The 15252-nt window shown below is 45.7% G+C and overlaps 1 protein-coding gene across 5 annotated transcripts in view; it reads left to right on the top strand.

Annotated features, from left to right (window-relative positions):
• LOC139275974 (stomatin-like) overlaps positions 1 to 1022 on the top strand; it is a 62872-nt gene extending 61850 nt beyond the window's left edge. For all 5 annotated transcript variants that reach the window (XM_070893250.1, XM_070893254.1, XM_070893253.1 and 2 more), the window contains one exon: positions 91 to 1022. In XM_070893250.1, the coding sequence (XP_070749351.1) occupies positions 91 to 279 (189 nt within the window). In that variant the 3' untranslated portion in view covers positions 280 to 1022. The remainder of the gene's footprint in view (positions 1 to 90) is intronic.
• The last annotated feature ends 14230 nt before the right edge of the window (positions 1023 to 15252 follow it).

The following is a 15252-nucleotide window of genomic DNA, read 5'->3' on the forward strand; positions in this document are numbered from 1 at the left end:
CGGCAGAGCAGACCCTGGCCGGTGGGTGGAAACTGAATGGCCCGCTCGTGTTCTTAATGTCCCTGTGTGTATTCCTCTCCGTTGCCCCAGGTGATTGCTGCGGAAGGCGAGAGGGATGCCTCCCGTGCCCTCAAAGAGGCGGCGCAGGTGATGTCAGTGAACCCGAACGCCCTACAGCTTCGCTACCTCCAGACGCTGGCCGAGGTGGCTGCGGAACGTCACTCTACCATCCTTTTCCCAGTGCCCATCGACATCATGCCAGAAATAAAGAAGAAGTGAGGCGGAGTTCTCGGATTGCAGGCGCACCAGGCGTTTTGGGGCACACGTTTTTTTTCCCCTCTAAAGCAACAAGCAACATTGCAAGTGGGCTACGGTACACATCGAGTTAAAAAAACGATCAATTACCCCCTTCCCCCACCCCCCCCCCCCCCCCCCCACCGACAGTCCAAGCAGCCTGCACCATCAGATGTTGATCGTTTATATGGGTCCGCCTTGCACACCATGTGTCCTAAGAGGCCAGCCAGTTGCAGCCTATCTCCTATTCAGCGGGATAAAGGAACCAGACGTACTCCTCTGTTTCTTTGCTTTGCCTTGCAGTGTTCCAGAAGATGCCCTTTAATCAAAAGCACTGGTTGGACTGACCCAAAAGAAGAAGGGCTAGTGCATGCAAATAGCGGGTACCCTCTGTCTCGTTACTCTGCATTGCAGCTCTGCCAACACCAACACAGCTTACCCCACTCTCAATCCACCTGTTCTGTGCCAAGAGGTTTAGGGGTAGAATTGGCACTTTGCTGTCTGCACAGCGTGGCTGTACGGTACACGTGCAGGAGTTGGGACCTCGCGCAAGCTAAGTGTGAACTCGTTGTCAGCTTTTACCAAGTGTGCATGTGACTAGTTTCATCTCTGAGCCCTGTGTTCTGGAAGGGAAAGCTATGTTAAGAGGTTTAAGCTTTCTTTAAGGTTTGTTTAATACTATGTTACTGTTTTCTAACTTTTTGACAATTAAAATGTTTCTAAACAAAGTTTTAAAGAAGCTCTTTGTCCATCCACACCCGGTTCGAATCAGTGTTTCATACCCAATATTCATCTTTCCTCTTGTGAAGGCCTTGACTTCTATGGGCAGCACAGGCCTCTGGTTACTCCCCCATTGTTTGACAGCGGAGGAGGGTTTGGGCAGACTCACACATCAGGAAGAGGAAGCCCGCCGCTGGTATGCCTGAAATTCTTACGGTGCTACAGTGGGATCGGCACCTGGAGAACGTGGGGGGATGACCATTTAAAAGGGAACAGAAGAGACCTGAGGTAAAAGGCCTCTGACTGGGCCAAGTCCTAAAAAAGTTAAGGTCTGAGGCCTAGGTGTCGACGACTAGTCCCTCTCCCTCCAAAAGGGACGGCTTCTTCAGGGCCTTCCAGAAGGCAGGGAAATGGAGCAGCTTACATAGAAACATAGTGAATAGGTGCAGGAGCAGGCCATTCAGCCCTTCGAGCCTGCACCGCCATTCAGTATGATCATGGCTGATCATGCAACTTCAGTACCCCACTCCTGCCTTCTCTCCATACCCACTGACCCCTTTAGCTGTAAGGGCCACATCTAACTCTCTTTTGAATATATCCAACGAACTGGACTCAACAACTTTCTGTGGTAGAGAATTCCACAGGTTCACAACTCTCTAGGTGAAAAAGTTTCTCCTCATCTCGGCCTTATATGGCTTACCCCTTATCCTTAGACTGTGACCCCTGGTTCTGGACTTCTCCAACATCGGGAAAATTCTTCCTGCATCTAGCCTGTCCAATCCCATCAGAATTTTATATGCTTCTATGAGATCCCCTCTCATTCTTCTAAATTCCAGTGAATATATCCTAGTCGATCCAGTCTCTCCTCATATGTCAGTCCTGCCATCCCTGGAATCAGTCTGGTGAACCTTCGCTGCACTCCCTCAATAGCAAGAATGTCCTTCTTCAGATTAGGAAACCAAAACTGCATACAATACTCCAGGTGTGGCCTCACCAAGACCCTGTACAACTGCAGCAAGACCTCCCTGCTCCTATACTCAAGTCCTCTAGCTATAAAGGCCAAAGTGCCATTTGCTTTCTTCACCGCCTGCTGTACCTGCATGCCAACTTTCAATGACTGATGTACCATGACACCCAGGTCTCGTTGCACCTCCCCTTTTCCTAATCTGCCGCCATTCAGATAATATTCTGCCATCCTGTTTTTGCCACCAAAGTGGATAACCTCACACTTATCCACATTATACTGCATCTGCCATGCATTTGTCCACTCACCTAACCTGTCCACGTCTCCCTGCAGCCTCTTAGCATCCTCCTCACAGCTCACACCGCCACCCAGTTTAATGTCATCTGCAAACTTGGAGATATTACATTCAATTCCTTCATCTAAATCATTAATATATATTGTAAATAGCTGGGGTCCCAGCACTGAACCTTGCGGTACCCCACTAGTCACTGCCTGCCATTCTAAAAAGGACCCGTTTATTCCCTCCCCCCATCTTTTGGGGCCCTAATATAATTTCTGCAGGAGATGGCTCCATCTCGAATCTCTTTGGCTCAGAGTCATTGTGCTGGAGTGCGCGTTGGAGACACTCCCAACACATAAGGGAGGGGGAGGAATTTCTGGACCGTTTTATCCAGAATACAGTCACCAGGAGTTAGGCTCTAAATTAATAAAGCAGGACCCCAGAGGAAAGTACAAGTTCAGGAAAGGGAGGGTGTGACTGTCAGAGAGTCGGGTAGCGGGGATTTAGGAGAGTTGAGAAGGGGGTCCCGCAGACACCGGTCCTGCCCAACAGGTATGATGTACTCGCTACCTTTGAGGACAAGGAGAAAGACTGCAGGAAGGACAGCCACAATGCAGACCAAGGCACCGTGGCTCAGAAAGCTGTTCATGGGGGGGGGGGGGTGGCGGGGGGAAAGAACAGAATAGAAATGTGGTAGTGATAGGGAACTCCATAATTAGGGGATAGATAGCACCCTCTGCAGCCATGAACGAGAATCCCGAAGGGTGTGGAACTTGGAAAGGGAGGGTGTAAATCCCGTTGTCATGGTCCATGTTGGAACAAACAATATAGGTAGGAACAGGGACGAGGTCCTGCTGAAAGAGTATCAGGAGTTAGACTCTAAATTAAAAAGCAGGTCCTCAAGGGTAATAATCTCTGGATTATTGCCCGGGCCATGTGCAAATTGGCATAGAAGCAGACAGATCAGGAGAATTAGCATGTGGCTAAAGGGCTGGTGTAGGGAAGAGGGGTTCCTTATCATGGGACACTCGCACCAGTTCTGGGACAGGAAGGATCTGTACCGATGGGAGGGGCTCCACCTGAACCAGGATGGGACCCGTGTCCTAGCGGAAAGGGTAAATAGGAAGTGGCCAAGGCTTTAAACTAGTAAGATGGGGGAAGGGATCTACAAGAAATGTAACCAGCCTAAATATAAACGAAACAGGAAAAGAGAGCATAGGAAAAAAATAAAGTAAGGGAGGACATTGATGGCAAGGGAATAAATAGAATTATAGAACAGCAGTCTAAAAAGAGGATTAAACATAAATTGAGAGGAAATCCTTTTAAAAATGAGTTAAACTCTGTAAAGCAATGCCGTAATAAAACAGGAGCTGGAGGCAATCATGCATTGCGAGGACCCAGACATAGAAGGGATTACCGAGGCACGGCTACAGAAACATCAGGACTGGGAATTAAACATTGCAGGGTATAATATATTTAGAAAAGATAGAAAGGAAAAAGGGGAGGTGGAGTCGCTGTACTTATTAGGGATAACATAATGGCAGTAGAAAAAAGTAACGCAGCTGTCAGCAAGACAAAAATGGAATCCATATGGATAGAGATAAAAGATAATAATGGATCAATCACACTAGTAGCTGCAGTCTACAGATCACCTAATAGTAGAAGGGAGGTAGAGGAAGAAATATGCAGACAAATTAGGGAAATGAGCAGTAAACTGAATAATAATCATGGGGGATTTCAACTATCCTGATATTCATTGGACAGAAGAGGTAGGTAAAGCTGATAAGGGAATGTGAGTACATACAATGTAGACAGGACTCTCTAAACCAATATGTAAAAAGCCCAACAAGGGAGGATTTGCCATTGGATTTAGTAATGGGGAATGTACCAGAGCAGATAAGAGAAGTAAAAGTAGGGAATATCTCGGCAATAATGACCATACTATAATATGTTTTAAGATAATAATTTAGAAGGAAATAAGTATGACGAAAGCCAGAGTAATAGATTTGAGAAAAGCTGATTTTGAGGGGCTGAGAATAGAACTTAGGAAAATAAAATTGTAATGTATGTATGCCTGGGTTTACCTGTAACCAGGGGGAGCGACCACCGGAGGTCATTGGGCCACAGACACACACGTGCAACCCTTGTATATAAAGAAAGCCTCCATGTTTAATCCTGACTTCGAGAGCTAATAAAGTAGAGTCAGGTCACACCTGATTGAGTTCACGGTACTAAACCTATTGAGTTATTGGATATGCAACATTTGGCGACGAGGCACAATACACACAAAACAAAAAAAGGAGCACCGTTGGAATCCTGGCACGATTCGGGGAGGGAGAAGACTGGGAGGATTTTACAGATCGCCTCGACCAGTACTTCGTGGCCAACAAGATGGATGAAGACGCTGACGCAGTTAGGCGCAGGGCGGTTTTCCTCACGGTTTGTGGTCCAAAAATCTATGGCCTCATAAAGAATCTGCTCTCACCTGCACGTCCAACGGAAAAGACCTACGAGGAATTGTGTGCTCTGATGCGAGACCATCTCAAACTTAAAGAAGGCATCATTATCTCGAGATAGCGCTTTTACAAGCATGGTCGTTCTGAGGGCCAGGACGTGGTGGAATTTGTTGCCGACCTGAGACGTCTCGCTGGGCCGTGTAAGTTTGGAACCGCGTTGGAAGACATTCTGCGCGACGTCTTTGTAATAGGCATAAACCACGAGGTGATCCTGTGGAAGCTGCTGGCTGCGGAGATGCTGGATCTGAGCAGGGCCATCACGATCGCCCAGGTTTGCCTGACCACGGTCTATAATACAAAGCAGATATCCTCGCAGAGTCGGAACTCCACGGCAAGTACTGTGCACCAGATTGTGTCGTCGGTTGGCAGAGCTGCACCTGGCAGGACCTACCCGACTGTGTTTGCAAAACCCTTAGCTGCTCGAAGTCTGCCATTGGGCACGAATCCGATTTCACTCTATTGGCATTGTGGGGGCAATCATCGGCCTCATCAGTGATGTTTCAGACAGTATATTTGTAGAGGCTATGCAAAAATGGGGCACCTTCAGCAGATGTGTCCGCAGCTCAGCAAGTGTGCTGCGACACATCACGTGGATGATGATGGCTGATCCGGAGCGGATCCGACAATGCAACCCAAGATACCCGAGGAGGAAGTGTATAGTGTACATTCGTTCCTGACAAAGAGCCAACTGATAATGATTGAAGTAAAATTGAATGGTGTGCCATATCTATGGAATTAGACATGGGTGCGAGTCAGTCAATTATGAGCCAGAGGACTTTTGAAAAGCTGTGGGACACCAAAGCCTTGAAACCCAAGCTGAGTCCAGTAAATGCAAAATTGCATACCTACACCAAAGAGCTCGTACCAGTGATTGGCAGTGCAGCAGTCAAGGTGTCGTATGATGGGGCGGTTCATGATCTATCGCTGTCGATCGTTCCAGGCAATGGTCCAACGCTGTTCGGCAGGAGTTGGCTCAAAAAAATAAAGTAAACTGGAATGATATTAAAGCTTTGTCATTGGTGGATGACGCTTTGTGTGCTCAAGAGCTGAACAAATTTCCCTCGCTGTTTGAACCGGGCATCGGCAACTTCACGTGAGCCAAGCTGCAGATCCACCTGGACTCGGATGTAAGACCCATCCATCACAAAGCCCGGATGGTCCCGTACATGATGAGTGAGAAGGTCGAAATTGAACTGGACTGACTCCAAAGTGAAGGGGTCATTTCACTAGTTGAATATAACGAATGGGCTAGTCCCATTGTTCCTGTGCTGAAGAGTGATGGCACTGTCAGGATTTGTGGAGACTACAAGGTTATGATCAACCGAGTTCCGAAACAGGATCAGTACCCGCGACCTGTTGGATCTGACGTCAGCCTATATGACACAGGAGCTTGTTGAATCGTCGAAGAAACTTACGTGCATCAATATGTATGAAGGGTTGTTCACTTACAACAGGTGTCCTTTTGGAATTCACTCAGCTGCAGCCATATTTCAGAGAAACATGGAGAGTTTACTAAAGTCCGTCCCGAGAACCATGGTGTTCCAAAATGACATTCTGGTCACAGGTCGTGACACTGCCGAACACCTGCACAATCTGGAAGAGGTTCTGCGTCATCTGGACAAAGTGGGGCTCAGGCTGAAACATTCAAAGTGTGTCTTTATGGCACTGGAAGTTGAATTCCTGGGAAGGAAGATTGCTGCAGACAGCATCAGGCCCACGGACTTGAAAACAGAGGCCATCAAAAATGCACCTAGACCTCAGAATGTGACGTAGCAGCATTCATTCCTTGGTCTTCTCAACTACTTTGGTAATTTCTTACCTAAATTGAGCACGTTATTAGAGCCACTGCACATGCTGCTCAGAAAAGGCGACAACTGGGTTTGGGGTGTATCTCAAGACAGGGCCTTCGAGAAGGCTAGAAATCTGCTTTGTTCCAACAAATTGCAGATACATTATGGCCCGTGCAAGCGTTTAGTATTGGCCTGTGACGCTTCATCACATGCGGTTGGTTGCGTGCTTCAACAATCCAATGAGTCGGGCAAACTACAACCCGTTTTGTACGTGTCGAGAAGCATGTCTAAAGCGGAAAGAGCCTACGGCATGGCAGAGAAAGGAGCTTTAGCCTGCGTATATGGGGTTCAAAAGATGCACCAGTATTTGTTTGGGCTTTGTTTCGAGCTTGAAGCCGATCACAAGCTGCTCATATCTTTGTTTTCAGAGCGTAGAGATATCAATACCAATGCGTCGTCCCGCATCCAGAGGTGGGCACTGACATTATCTGCCTATGATTATGTAATTCGACATGGACCTGGCACTGAGAATTGTGCCAGTGCATTGAGCCGTTTACCGTTGCCCACGCCGGAGGTGAAAACGCCACAGCCTGCAGACCTACTGTTGGTCATGGATGCCTTTGAGGGTGAAGGGTCGCCTGTCACTGCTCAAAAGGTTAGGACCTGGACCAGCCAGGATCCGATCTTATCGGTTGTAAAACATTGTGTCCTTAGTGATGATTGGTCGGCCATTCTCAGGGAAGTGTTTGATGAGACCACTTGCTATGGGGTAATCATGTTGTTATGCCCAAGAAAGGCTGGGAAAGATTTGTACGGGATTTACACAGTACCCATCCCGGTATTGTGATGATGAAGGGCATTGCCAGGTCTCACGTTTGGTGGCCTGGCATTGACTCTGATTTGGAGTCACGTGTGTATCAGTGCAACACTTGCATGCAGTTAAACAATGCACCAGTGGAATCTCCGCTAAGACTGTGGACGTGGCCATCCAAACCATGGTTGAGGATTCACATCGACTATGCAGGTCCTTTCCTGGGCAAAATGTTTTTAGTGGTGGTGGATGCGTATTCCAAATGGATAGAATGTGTAATCATGTCATCCAGCACATCCACAGCCACCATTGAGAGCCCTCGTGCCATGTTCTGCCCGACATCGTTGTGAGCGACAACGGATCGTGCTTCACGAGTTTGGAGTTTCAAGAGTTTATGAGACTCAATGGTATCAAACATATACGGTCAGCACCATTCAAACCCGCGTCCAATGGTCAAGCGGAGCAGGCCGTCCAAACCATCAAGCAGAGCCTGAAACGCGTAACTCGTGGTTCTTTGCAGACTCGCTTGTCACGCATACTGCTTAGTTACAGGACGAGACCCCACACGCTTACCGGGGCCCCCCCCTGCTGAACTGTTGATGAAGAGAGGTCTCAAGACCAGGCTCTCGTTTGTCCACCCTGATCTTAACGATCACGTTGAAAACAGACATCAACATCAGCAGTGGTATGATCACACTGCCGTGTCACGTGACATCTCTATTAATGATCCTGTGTATGTACTAAATTATGGTCAAGGCCCCAAGTGGGTCACTGGCACTATTACGGCCAAGGAGGGTAACAGGGTGCTTATTGTCTGGCTCACTAATGGGCAAACATGCAGGAGGCACATTGATCAGACAAAATTGCGGCACACAGACGAACTGGAACAGCTTGAAGAAGACACCATCAATGACCATATTCAGTCATCAGAAGACTCTGCTATTGTCAATGAATCTGGATCTTCAACCGCCGACATGGACACTGCCACTCCCATTAGATTGGCTCCCCAGCCTCAAGTCATGAATGACTTAGTGAGCTCATCCAGATCTGGAATTGAACTGAGACAATCAACTAGGGAGCGGAAAGCCCCGGACCATCTCAATTTGTAAATAGGACTGATACCAAGATCTTGTGGGGGAATGATATAATGTATGTGTGCCTGGGTTTACCTGCCACCAGGGGGAGCAACCGTCAGAGGTCATTGGGCCACAGACACACACATACAGCCCTTGTATATAAAGAAAGCCTCCATGTTTAATCCTCACTTTGAGAGCTAATAAAGTAGAGTCAGGTCACATCTGATACTAAGCCTATTGAGTTATTGCATACGCAACAAAAATGGACAACAATATTGGCAAAAAATGATGTAGAACAGCAGTAGGAAACATTTAAAATGGTGTTCAACAGGGTGCAGGAACAGAATATATTTCACTAAAAGGAAAGAACAAACTAAACACTAATGAGACTCCATGGATGAATAAAGCCATAAGGGAACAATTGAGGATAAGGAAAGAGGCATACATTAAATACATAGATAGCAGGGGAGTGCATGATAGGGGAGAATATGAAGAGATTAGGAGAGAAGTAAAAACAGACAATTAGGAAGGCAAAGAGGAACAATGAAATGAAATGATCAAGGAACATAAAACAAAATAGTAAAATATTTTACAGGCACATCAATAAAAAAAAGGAAGGTTAGGATGGGAATAGGGCCGTTAAAGGAGCGACAGGATAATACCACAGGTAACAATAGAAAGATGGCAGAAATATTAAATAATTATTTTGCTTCAGTATTTACCAGGGAGATAGAACAGGTGGACATGACGTTGGATGATGAGATTAGTAATGAGATAAGTGCATTTAAAATAAAAAGAGGGGATTATATTAAATAAACTAATCAAACTCAAAGTGGATAAAACCTCAGGTCCAGATGGATTGCATCCCGACATTTTGAAAGAATCTAGGGAAGAGATAGCACAGGCATTACTACACATATTTAATAATTCATTCGAAAAAGGTGCAGTGCCAGAGGACTGGCAAATAGCTAACGTAGTACCTATATTTAAGAAGGGAGAAGGAACATGATGGTAGGAAAATAATGGAATCCCTACTAAAGGAGAAAATAGAAGAACATCTAGAAATCAAAAATATAATAATGAATAGTCAGTATGGATCTCAAAAGAGAAAGTCTTGCTTGATCAACCTCATTAAATTTTATGGAGGTAACAGAGAGAGTAGACAATGATAATAGATTTTGAAAAGGCCTTCGATCAGGTACCCCATAATAGACTGATGAACAAGGTCAGAGAATGTGGAGTCAGAGGACAAGTAGCAGAATGGATAGCTATAATAAAAACAGAAAATGATGGAAATCTCAGCGGGTCAGGCAGTATCTGTGGAGAGAAAAACAGAGTTAACGTTTCAGATCGATGACCCTTCATCAGAAATGGCGAATGTTCAAAAAGAACATTCTTGAGGAGCACTGAACGGGGGAGGGGAAGAAAGAACAAAATGGAAGGTCTGTGATAGGGTGGAAGACAGGAGCGATTAGAGAGACAAAAGGGATGATGAGCCGAATTGAAATGGTAATGGCAGAAGTTAGAAAAAGGTTAGACCAGATAGGGCGGAATAATGACCAGCTGCCATTGGGGACAAAGAGAAAAAAAAGAATGGCTAGCTGGCTTCAAGACAGAAAGCAGAGAGTAGGAGTAAAGGGTAGCTATTCACAGTGGCCTGTATTGAACCTTGGCTAGACCACACTTAGAGTACTGCATACAGTTCTGGTCACTATATTATAAAAAGGTTATAGAGGCACAGGAGAGGGTGCAGAGAAGGTTTACAAGGATGCTACCAGAAATGCGAGGGTATAAATATCAGGAAAGGATGAACAGGCTGGTTCTCTTTTCTCTTGAGAAAAGAAGGCCGAGGGATGATCCAATATAAATTTTTTAAATTATGAAAGGTTTTAGAATATAAGAAATAGGAGCAGGAGTAGGCCATTTGGCACCTCGAGCCTGCTCCGCCATTTAATAAAATCATGGCTGATCTGATCTTGGGCTCAGCTACACTTCCCTGCCCACTCCCCATAAGCCTTCACTCCCTTATCACTCAAAAATCTATCTCCACCTTAAATATATTCAATGACCCAGCCTCCACAGCTCTCTGGGGCAGAGAATTCCACAGATTTATGACCCTCTGAGAGAAGAAATTCCTCCTCATCTTAGTTCTAAATGGGTGATCCCTTAATCTGAAACTATGCCCCCTAGTTCTAGATTCCCCCAGGCGGAGCAACATCCTCTCTGCATCTACCTGGTCGAGCCCCCTCAGTATCTTATATGTCTCAATTGATAGAGTGGATACAGAGAGAGTGTTTCGACTTGTGGGAAAGTGCATAACTAGAGGCCATCAATATAAGATAGTCACCAAGAAAGCCAATGGGGAATTCAGAAGAAACTTCTTCAGGAGGGAGAGCTCGCTGAAGGATTAGGGACAAAGTGTGCCTCTGTTGACTTGGGGAGACTTGTTTTTATGAGGGGTATTAGAATTTGGTGAGCTTTATTTTCCAATGAAGTTTGGCTCTATGGGCTGATATCTGGTTAATTAGATGTTGTATAATTTTATTATAAGACACTGAATGTTCTGAATGTAACAATATTTAATCCATCAGGTACAAAGCACCTGGAGTAAGGAAAGATTCTATGTCCATGACCAGGACAGTTAGTAAGTCAAAAAGAAGAAATAGAGATATTTTTCAATCATGAATGGGTTGCTGAAATCTGCGTCATGTGGGAACTTCAGGATGCTTCCTGTGTCTTGGGGGATCACATTGTAGGAAATGTCTCCAGCTACTTCAGCTTCAGCTCAGGATTTCCAAGATTGAGGGGCAGCTGGCATCATTGCGGGGCATCATAAGCGCATAAGAAATAGGATCAGGAGAAGGCCATATGGCCCCTCGAGCCTGCTCCGCCATTTAATACGATCATGGCTGATCCGATCATGGACTCAGCTCCACTTGAAACGTTTCCTCTACCCACCTGGGGCTCGCTTGCTGTGCAGGAGTTCCGAGTAGAGCGCTTGCTTTGGGAGTCTTGTGTGAGGCCTGGAGGCTTGTAGTTGCCTGGCACCATGGCATCAGTGGGCAAGGGACTGCACAGGGGGGAACAGCAAAGCTCAGTAATGCAGTCATTATAGGAGAAATTTAGAATTCAGCAGAGGAATATAAAAGGTTTAATTGGGAGGGGGAAAATAGAGTCTGAGAGTAAGCTTGCAGGGAACATAAAAACTGACTGCAGAAGCTTCTATAGATGTGTGAAGAGAAAAAGATTAGTGAAGACAAATGTAGGTCTCTTGCAGTCAGAATCAGGTGAATTTATAATGGGGAACAAAGAAATGACAGACCAATTGAACAAATACTTTGGTTCTGTCTTCACTAAGGAAGACACAAATAACCTTCCGGAAATACAAGGGGACCGAGGGTCTAGCGAGAAGGAGAAACTGAAGGAAATCCTTATTAGTCAGGAAATTGTGTTAGGGAAATTGATGGGATTGAAGGCCGATAAATCCCCAGGGCCTGATAGTCTGCATCCCAGAGTACTTAAAGAAGTGGCCCTAAAAATAGTGGATGCATTGGTGGTCATTTTCCAACATTCAATAGACTCTGGATCAGTTCCTATCAACTGGAGTGTAGCTAATGTAACCCCACTTTTTAAAAAAGGAGGGAGAGAGAAAACAGGGAATTATAGACTGGTTAACCTGACATCGGTAGTGGGGAAAATGTTGGAATCAATTATTAAAGATGTAATTTGGAAAGCAGTGACAGGATCAGTTCAAGTCAGCTTGGATTTATGAAAGGGAAATCATGCTTGACAAATCTTCTTGAATTTTTTGAGGATGTAACTAGTAGAATGGACAAGGGAGAACCAGTGAATGTGGTGTATTTGGACTTTTAAAAGGCTTTTGACAAGGTCCCACACAAGAGATTAGTGTGAAAAATTAAAGCACATGGTATTGGGGGTAATGTATTGACGTGGATAGAGAATTGGCAGACAGGAAGCAAAGAGTAGGAATAAATGGGTCCTTTTCAGAATGGCAGGCAGTGACTAGTGGGGTACCGCAGGGCTCAGTGCTGGGATCCCAGCTATTTACAATATACATTAATGATTTGGATGAAGGAATTGAATGTAATATCTCCAAGTTTGCAGATGACACTAAGCTGGGTGGCAGTGTGAGCTGTGAGGAGGATGCTAAGAGGCTACAGAGTGACTTGGACAGGTTAGGTGAGTGGACAAATGCATAGCAGATGCAGAATAATGTAGATAAATGTGAGGTTATCCACTTTGGTGGCAAAAACAGGAAAGCAGAATATTATCTGAATGGTGACAGATTAGGAAAAGGGGAGATGCAATTTGACCTGGGTGTCATGGTACATCGTCATTGAAAGTTGGCATGCAGGTACAGCAGGCAGTAAAGAAGCAAATGGCATATTTGCCTTCATAGCGAGCGGATTTGAGTATAGGAGCAGGGAGGTCTTACTGCAGTTGTACAGGGCCTTGGTGAGATCACACCTTGAATATTGTGTACAGTTTTGGTCTCCTAATCTGAGGAAGGACGTTCTTGCTATTGAGGGAGTGCAGCAAAGGTTCACCAGACTGATTCGCAGGATGGCAGGACTGACTGGAAGAAAGACTGGATCGACTAGACTTATATTCACTGGAATTTAGAAGAATGGGAGGGGATCTCATTGAAATATGTAACATTCTGACAGATTGGACAGGTTAGATGCAGGAAGAATGTTCTCGATGTTGGGGAAGTCCAGAACCAGGGGTCACAGTCTAAGGATAAGGGTTAAGCCATTTAGGACCGAGATGAGGAGAAACTTCTTCACTCAGAGAATTGTGAACCTGTGGAATTCTCTACCGCAGAGAGTTGTTGAGGCCAGTTCGTTAGATATATTCAAAAGGGAGTTAGATGTGGCCCTGACAGCTAAAGGGATCAAGGGGCATGGAGAGAAAGCATTAATTGTATACTAAAGTTGCATGATCAGCCATGATCATATTGAATGGCGGTGCAGGCTCGAAGCGCCGAATGGTTGACTCTTGCACCTATTTTCTATGTTTCTATGTTTCTTTGTTTCCATAGTTAGGGGGACAGACAGGGGTATCTGTAACCGTCATTGTGAGTCCCACAGGGTGTAGTGCCTCCCCGGTGCCAGGGTAAAGGACATCACAGAGACCGTGCATTCTGCAGGGGGAAGGGAGTGAGCCAGAAATTGTGGTACACATCAGTACCAACGAATATGGAGGTCCTATGCTCAGACTTTCAGGTGCTAGGGACGAAGTTAAAAAGTAGGACCTTGAAATTAGTAATCTCTGGTTTACTCCCAATGCCACACGCCAGCAAAAGTACAAATAGGTCGATAAGAAGGATCAATGCGTGGCTTGAGGCGTGGTGCAGGAGAGAGGGCTTCTGATTCTCGGGGCATTGGGACCAGTTCTGGGGCAGGAGACACCTATTCAAAAGGGACGGCTTACACCTCAACAGAACTGGGACCAATGTCCGCGCGGGGAGGATCATTCATGTGGTTGGGGAAGGTTTAGACTACATTGGCTGGGTGGGTGGGCACCGGCATACAGCAGTAGAAAAGAGGAATAAGGTGCATACATGAGTGGGAGTGTTGGATAGTACTAGAGAAGGAAGTAGTACCATATTAGATAGGAGCAGAGCAGGAAGGACTACGAGGGATACAAAGTCAGGGTTAGAATGCATGTATGTAAATGCACAAAATGTGGTGTCTAAGGTTGGTGAGCCACAAGCACGATTAGCCTTGTGGGAATATGATGTAGCGGCAATAGGAAATATGGCGTAAAAATGGTGAGGAATGGGTGCTTAATATTCACAGATACTGTTAGGTATGGAAGAACTCCACAAGACTGAGTACTGTCAGCTAAAACTGATGTCACCTTAGTCTCTTTAATACAACTCCAGAGTGCCTATGCAGCATGGCAGCCAACCTTTTATACTCTCTTGCACGAGGTGTGCAGGTGACTCTTGGGCCTCCAACAGTTACGCCCTCTGGTGGTAAGTCTCACACAATTACAATGTTTACATACATAACAGATACAAGGTGTTCAGAAAAGATAGGGAAGGTAAAAAAGGAGGTGAGGTGGCAGTACTGATAAGGGAAGACATTGTAATGTTGAAAAAAGAGGATGTCCTTGAGTGGGCAAGGACAGAATCCATTTGGTTAGAGTTGAGAAGCAAAAAGGGCATGATCACGCTATTGAGAGTATTCTATAGGCCTCCAAATAGTGAGAGCAAACCTGCAGAGAACTCAGAGATGAGCAAGAACTCGAGGGCTAGATTTTCGGCTTTTCTCAATTTGGAGCGGTAAAATTTGCGTCCGAGAACTGTCTGTGCTTCAGTCATCAAAACTGGGCAGCTGGGCCCTGAGTGTGGGGCGCAGCACTGAGGGAGGCATTGCACACCTATCTTAGAGGGCTAAGCTGGCTGAGCAAACGAAAATCCCGAGCTAAACAGCCAACCTGGGAGAGAGACCTGGCAAGAAAAAAACACCAAAAACATTCCCAAAACATAGCTCACACCACCACAACATAAATCGCAAAAAAAATTGAAAGAAAAAACAATCACACTTACCTGAGTTCGGCATTATTTACCTCACTGCAGCCGGTATATGTTGTACTGCCCGTTTTCATAGGCGGTCCCAGCAGGGCATACGGGTCGGGCGTGACTCAAAAAGCGAGTCGGTATCACAACCAGGGGCATTGCACACTGGATCATAAGAACATAAGAAAAAGGAGCAGGAGTAGGCCACCTGGCCCCTCGAGCCTGTTCCGCTATTTAATAAGATCATGCCTGAT

The sequence above is a fragment of the Pristiophorus japonicus genome, chromosome 11 (assembly GCF_044704955.1).
Source record: "Pristiophorus japonicus isolate sPriJap1 chromosome 11, sPriJap1.hap1, whole genome shotgun sequence".
Lineage (NCBI taxonomy): Eukaryota > Metazoa > Chordata > Chondrichthyes > Pristiophoridae > Pristiophorus > Pristiophorus japonicus.